At 36.9% G+C, this 7,302-nt stretch overlaps 1 protein-coding gene across 1 annotated transcript; it reads left to right on the top strand.

The window, feature by feature from the left end:
* Positions 1 to 253: 253 nt before the first annotated feature.
* On the top strand, positions 254 to 6,728 carry LOC104097529 (developmentally-regulated G-protein 2). The gene is made up of 12 exons (XM_009604100.4): positions 254 to 432; positions 1,434 to 1,518; positions 2,111 to 2,178; positions 2,402 to 2,478; positions 2,978 to 3,158; positions 3,264 to 3,320; positions 4,013 to 4,087; positions 4,485 to 4,604; positions 4,708 to 4,878; positions 5,467 to 5,580; positions 5,766 to 5,936; positions 6,328 to 6,728. The coding sequence occupies exons 2-12, from the start codon at positions 1,449 to 1,451 to the stop codon at positions 6,421 to 6,423; spliced, it is 1,200 nt and encodes a 399-aa protein (XP_009602395.1). The 5' UTR covers positions 254 to 432; positions 1,434 to 1,448; the 3' UTR covers positions 6,424 to 6,728.
* The last annotated feature ends 574 nt before the right edge of the window (positions 6,729 to 7,302 follow it).

The raw sequence follows: 7,302 nt of genomic DNA, 5'->3' as shown, positions 1-7,302 counted from the left end.
TTAATTTCATCAATAAAAATATTTAGTAGGTTCAAATCAACATTTTGTTGCCTTATTTTATAAAAAAAAGACTAAAAATCTATCTTAGTTATTCGTTACACCTATAGACTCATAATAAAATCTATGTATTTATGAAAAAAAAAATAATTCTAAAATCAATTCGGTTATCGTTTGTTCGAATCGATTTTTATATTTTTTTTAGAAAAAAACATTTGACACCCATTTGTACAATGTTGACTGAAATTTCCGGGTTGGATAGTGTAATTACGAAAAACATGAGTGTACAAAGTTAAAATTGAAAATCAGGGCCACAAGTATACGTATTCTTCATTCTGAACCCTCCTCCCGGGTGTACCTCATTATTCTTCTTTTACTCCCAAAATCACGGTATTCGCCGCGAAGCAGCATTAGGTGGCCGGTTGCCGGAGTCTTGTAAGAGATGCTTAATTTCATAGAATTGTTAATTTATGCTTTGATTGCAAATCCTAATGTTCCTCTTATTCGTATTTTGCTGATTCACAAATTGAATTTAACATCACGTCGTCATATTTAACGCATAATCTCTCGTAATCTGGATTGAGCTTGGTATCTATTAGAAAAGAGATTTAATCCAGATAATTTGATTTAAAACATTAGTATGTTTAGGTTATATGATAACTCTACATTAGTAATAGATTTATGACTATCAAGTGTATTAATCGCACAGCTCATTTTGGTTGTTGTATATTGGACAATTTCTGCTTTTATTTGTAGTTTTCCTATGTATATCTAGTTGATTTGCCTCACAGTTTCATATTACTGTTGCCTATTGTTTGGTTTCGTTCATTAATTTGTGTGATATTTTTATCAACTTCATGCTCACTCTTCTATTTCGAGCATTTTCTGCTTGGTGGTTTGAAACTGGAGATGGGATTTAAAAGTTAAAACACAATAAGTCCTATATAAGTCCAACTTTGCCATGGTGGGCAGAATTACCCGATACCTATGCTGGTGGGAGGTAGCAGGTACCCGGCGGAATAGTCGAGGTGCGCACAACTGGCCTGACAGCACCATCATAAATAAAAGTCCGAACTCACGTCCTTGGGATTTTTTATCTTTTCCGATTTGTGATTTCTTTTTCTGGATCAGGTGGTTCGGGCTTTTGATTTCGGGCTCTAGATTTAGCTCTTTATAGCACAAGCAACCATTTCTCTCTGCAGACTCTGCATTAGTTCTATTTTTAACTACCTCAGGCCCCAGACATTATCAAAAAATTGAAATCTGACTTGATACCTGCGGCTCTGCTTCCTCGTTATGCTTATTGGTCTGTTGACTGCAACTTTTCTAGAAAGAGTAGTTCTTTTGTTGTGTGCACTTTTCTTGAGCATATCTTTTGTCATGGGATTGTTTGTTGGATTGAATTTTGATCTTTATTCTTCTATTGTTATGTGCAGGTAAGCTAGAGAACCATGGGGATCATAGAGAAGATCAAAGAAATTGAGGCCGAGATGGCAAAAACCCAGAAAAATAAAGCAACTGGTAACTGCCATAGTCCTATTGCTAAAGCCTTATACCTCCTAATGAGTTGTGCCATATAATATTGATGTAGAATGTTGGTTTCACTTTGAATTTAGATGTAACTTAGACAACAACTTGTTGTACCAACTAAGCCACCATTAGGCATCACCATCAGTGAATCCGTATTGCCACTCAGTCCTGTGCACATTAATCAACGTACACGCTTAGAAGGCCTCCTTAGGGTCTGTTCAATGATGATAGAACAAACATTTAAAAGGATTTTAGTCCTCCAAAGGAGACCATCTTCTTCATGGGTGCACCCGCGGGAAATTCAGAAACAAGCGTGCAAAGCAGGATGTTGACAAAATAAGAGCACTCTTTGTTGTTTAGCACATGATTATATTTGGTTGAGGTGCAACTATATGTTATGTGTTTAATCTTATATATAGAAGAAAACTATTTGTCACATTTCTCGGTGTCCCTTGGAAATTCATTTTTGTGCTCTTAATTCCTCTGTGATAGAGGATCTTGTGTGAACATCTGTCTTTTTATTGAACCTTTCCCTAAAATTGTCTTCAGAAGCTTAATAATTGACTTCAACTGTGTGATGCAGAATATCATTTGGGTCAGCTGAAGGCTAAGATAGCAAAGCTGAGGACACAATTGTTGGAGCCCCCCAAAGTATGATTTTTGGTATTTCAACTGTTAATACGGAGTGGTCAATTTTCTGTTATCTTTGATTCATCGAGTTTTCCTGATATAATTTCATGATATAGTTTCTTATCAATAATAAACAGTTATACTATAGTAAAATTCCTTTTAGCTGGCGACCACCTTTTCTCGTGCTGTTCTTTCTTCTTTTGATAAACCGAGTAATAACTTTCTGATTATGCGGGTGAAACAGGGTTCTAGTGGCGCTGGAGAAGGTTTTGAAGTTACGAAGTTTGGCCATGGACGTGTTGCACTAATAGGATTTCCAAGGTTTGCCGTTTCCCTTTTTCGTGGTTTGTGACTGGTCATGAAGGGTTTAATTCTCATCAGGAAGAACAATTTCCAAAGCATTTGATACTCTCCTAGTTCTCGATGGTTTATGTAATTGAATCATTTAATTTCTTTTGGTCACTTTTTACATTTTCTCATTTCCATCCTTGGTCCTGATATACTTAACCTCAGTAACTTTCTTTTTGATAAGTATATATTTAACGTTAGTAACTTAAGATGCTGATGCTCTTTAATGTGAGATTCAGAACGGGAGACCATATAGAAATGATGAGGATCCACCTTTTGCTTTCACTACCGAACTGTCTGCACTTAAATTGTAACTTAAAGTTATCAAAAAAGCATAAAAAGAAAGTTACCTAATACCTAAGACATATCAACTTATCCTATTTGGTAATGTGGCACACGATTTTCTTTAGCAGTCACCTTAACTGCCCACGTGCGTGGTGTCTTAACCTTCTTTACTTTTTCTTTTTGGCAGTGTTGGAAAGTCTACACTCCTTACAATGTTGACAGGAACACATTCTGAAGCTGCATCATATGAGTTCACAACACTTACTTGCATCCCTGGTATTATCCATTACAATGATACTAAAATTCAATTGCTTGATCTTCCGGGTATCATTGAAGGTGCATCTGAAGGAAAGGGGCGTGGTAGACAGGTCTGTTGAAGCTGGTTTTAGCATTTTGGCAAAGAATGTATGTTGTATGGTTGCTGGAGCTCTTGATTGTGATGACAACCTCTGAAAAATAGTCATTTTGAACAGGTTATTGCTGTTTCCAAGTCTGCAGACATCGTATTGATGGTTCTTGATGCTTCAAAAGTAAGTGATGGCCATTTGTTTCTATAATTGGGCCTATTGGGGTTTATGTTCTCCTCTTTGTGGTCATATTCTTTTGGCTAGAATTACTCCTCACCTCTGCTCAAGCTCAGGTAGTACTAAATTGAGCTCAGCTGAGCCCGGCTCGGTTCTTGTATCAGAGTCAAGCTAAGCTTGGGCTGAGTTGGCATGGAGGGAATTGTCTATCCATAGGTGATAATGTCATAGTTAGAACACAAATAACTAGAAGGAATAAAGCCAGTCCGTCCCTCAGCTGGAGAGCGTTGGTGGATGGTCCCTCTCTCTAGTTGGTCTTACCTATTAAAAAACTAACCACGTAAAATACAGTGCAAAATTATCAAACAAAAATAGTACTACGTGACCCCCCGAAACACCCCCCCCCCCCCCCCCCAAAAAAAAAAATTTGCACGTTTCAGTCTCCAGTCTCAATTTTAAATGGAAACAGTCACATACACATAAATTTTACCAAAACCACGAAAAGAAAATGGAACATGGTTAAAAAAAGTACATTTAGGCCCTGTTCTCATTTCCAGCAATAAAATCGAACAAATATCAAGATCTCATTATCTGTTAAGCTAAGTTTAGAATTGTGTTATCTCTCTGTTCATGTGCCTTTTGTTAGGTGATGTTTTTTTCTTGATTCTCTTGACTCTTAATTGAATATACAACATCAGAGTGAAGGCCATCGACAAATATTAACAAGGGAGCTGGAAGCTGTGGGCCTGCGATTAAATAAGCGACCTCCTCAGGTGATCCATTATGCTTATTATCCATATTGCAGTGCTGTGCCTTAGTTTCTAATAACATATATATTCCTTTGTCTAATTTCTTCTATCTGAATTTTTTCTAAAGAGTTTCACATGTTTATGGAAGATTTTCTCAATGATTATTCACACAGCTAGCATGCCACATTATTATGGAATGATTTTATAGCAGAGTATACTTTTATAAATCTATGCTCCTTTCTGTCCTTCAGCAGTTCGCTAGAAAATGTTCTTTTCATGATATTTCTGTGTAGAAAAGACCTTTTCGTGGTCTTTAAAGTGTTAGCGTATCACCCATGCAGTCATTGGTAGTGTATTTTCAGACGGACAAGATTGAGTCTCAGGTCTTAGCTTAAATTAATAAATTGTTCAATGGTTGCAGATATACTTCAAGAAGAAAAAGACTGGTGGAATTTCTTTTAACAGCACTGTGCATCTGACACATCTGGATGAGAAGCTATGCTATCAAATTCTGCATGAATACAAGATTCACAATGCTGAGGTATTGTAGAATAACATGGTGATTTCATCATTTTCAGAACTCCTGTTTGAGTATTTGCTTCTGCTTTGTTTCCCTACATTATAGTAATTGTTCACCTTTTCAGCTGTTATTTCGTGAAGATGCTACGGTGGATGACCTAATTGATGTTATTGAGGGAAATCGTAAATACATGAAGTGCATATACGTCTACAACAAGATAGATGTTGTTGGTATTGATGATGTGGACAGTTTATCTCGACAGCCGAACTCCGTTGTCATCAGTTGCAACTTGAAGGTACTAAAATTTGTTCAATTCATTTGAATGCTGGTTGAAATAAGCTATAGCTCATTTTGGTGAACCAGAAAGCTCATAGCTCTGTCTAATTTAGCTGCAAGGTGCTAGTATTATTATAATATGTTGGTTTTTGACATTTGCAAATGATATTTAGTGCTGCCAAGATCAGATAACATATTTAATTTGAGCATTTTGTGTGTGCGGCCGTCCTATTGGGCTTGTGCTGGAAGCTAAATGCAACTCATGATATTTTGTATATGAAGTCTTTCTTTTATGTGGCTCTGTAGAATTCCCTAGGCTTGGTTTGACAAGGAGTCGTCTCTCGCCTGTAGCTTATCCTTATGCAAATAATTGAACCCTCTTATTTCCAGGCTCGCAGGATCCTTTCTAGTTGGTTCTTAATTTTGATGATGGTATAGAAAAAAAGATTAACTTTGGTTTCCTTTGCCGAATTTGGACTTGAATCACTGTACAACTGCTTCTGATTTTGGAATAAGAGCAAATGATCTTTACATGCTGACATGATTTTCAGATGTCTTCCATTGCCTTGTCTGTATTGCTAATGTTGTGTTTGTTTTTCTTATACAGCTGAATCTGGACAGACTACTTGCAAAAATGTGGGATGCGATGGGTCTTGTCAGAGTTTATACAAAGCCTCAAGGCCAGCAACCAGACTTCACAGATCCCGTGGTCCTTTCTGCTGTATGTTATGTGGCACATTATGCTTGAATATTTTTTTCCGTGCCGTGCTTGGTTACTCTGAAAATTCTCATTCTGTGGTCATTGATTGTTTAGGATGCTTGTGTTAAAGATAGTAATTTGAACAGTCTCAAATTCTTTTCTTTTCTAAAATTCTGTTAATGCATCTCCATTGTTTGTGATTTTAGGATAGAGGTGGCTGTACAGTTGAAGATTTCTGCAATCACATACATCGGAGCCTTGTTAAGGATGTGAAGTATGTGTTGGTGTGGGGCATTAGTGCAAGGCACTACCCCCAGCATTGCGGCCTTGCCCATCTGCTTCAGGATGAAGATGTAGTTCAGATTGTTAAGAAAAAGGTAAAAGGATCGTGCTTTTCACATTTACTCTAGTTTTATACTTCTTCCAGCCATCATATTCAAGGATCTTTAAGTTTCAGGATCATATGATGATTTGTCATTTCGTCAGGCAACGTGTTAGCTGATAGTGTAAATTCAGTTTTGGCCTTAAAACATTCTGTCAGCTAAACCTAAACATGACAGCAAGGCATTTAGCTTTTTTCTCATCTGATTAATTAGGAGCTTGTGTCACAAATTATGAGTGGTCGTATCTACCATAGCACACATGATAGGGAAGTTAGAAAGCTAATGTACACTTTTAAGAGGTGTAGCTTGCTGCCAATGTTATTGAACTAGGCGCTCCACTCAAAGTTGATGCCTGTGATACTCAAAAGCATGTTCTGTTATGCAGGATAAGGAAGGGGAAGGTAGAGGCCGGTTCAAATCGCATTCTACTGATCCTGCTCGTATATCTGACCGTGTAAAGAAGGCTCCACTCAAGACATGATTGACCCAGATAGTGGGGCTTTTAGTTCTATGTGCTGATCTGGAAGGTGTGTATGGGCTGCACGTAGACTATTGTTTGAAGAACAAGCTATACAATAAGAATAGCTTGGGGTTTTCTCAACTTTATGGCGTGAAGCCTATTTATCAGAGGAGGGTAGACGCTTTCATTGTTGTATTCTGTATTTGATCATGTCACACTCTGCAGTGTGTATAATATCTGGGCACATTCTTTCTTCCTCCAGATAATATTCGCTGTTGCTAATAGTATGAATGTGCTATAGAAAGTTTTGGTCTCAGTTCCTAAAAGTGTCTAGGTGAGAATAAGTGGATATCTTAGCTTCATGTTATCTCTAGTCGAATCCAGTAACTGCAAGTTCTTTTCTTCTTTGGATTTGATAAACTTGGCATTCTTCTGATAAATCGGCCTTTGGTCTGAGCCACAATCACAGTTAATCTAAACCAAACTATGGATTAGCTTCAGTTGCTAGTCCAAGTGGTAGAGCAAATACACGATTGACCTTTTCTTTTATCAATCCAATATTTAAATTCCATGGCTTATTAATTTATGTTTTTTCTTATAACCGGAAGGAATGGTTTCTAAAGAAGAGAACAGTTAAAAAGAATATTCAAGAAGTAGATCCATGTTGTACCAAGTTCAGAAATTCAAGAATTATATATATTTATCTTTCTTGGCTTTGTCACAAAATATTCAAACCGTCAGTTTTTAGGGATCTTTTTGTCTCTGGGTTATTCGAAAACTGTTAGGTAGATATTGATTGTAGTACGGTGAATAAATAACATAGAGATCATTATTCAGTGAATAGTATTACGGGGAACATTATGTAGGGATATGACCATACTTTAAGATTATTTTTTACTT

Source organism: Nicotiana tomentosiformis, chromosome 3 (genome assembly GCF_000390325.3).
Source record: "Nicotiana tomentosiformis chromosome 3, ASM39032v3, whole genome shotgun sequence".
NCBI classification, from domain to species: Eukaryota; Viridiplantae; Streptophyta; class Magnoliopsida; order Solanales; family Solanaceae; genus Nicotiana; species Nicotiana tomentosiformis.
Note: the sequence above shows the minus strand (reverse complement) of the source record. Positions and strands in the feature narration are given on the sequence as shown.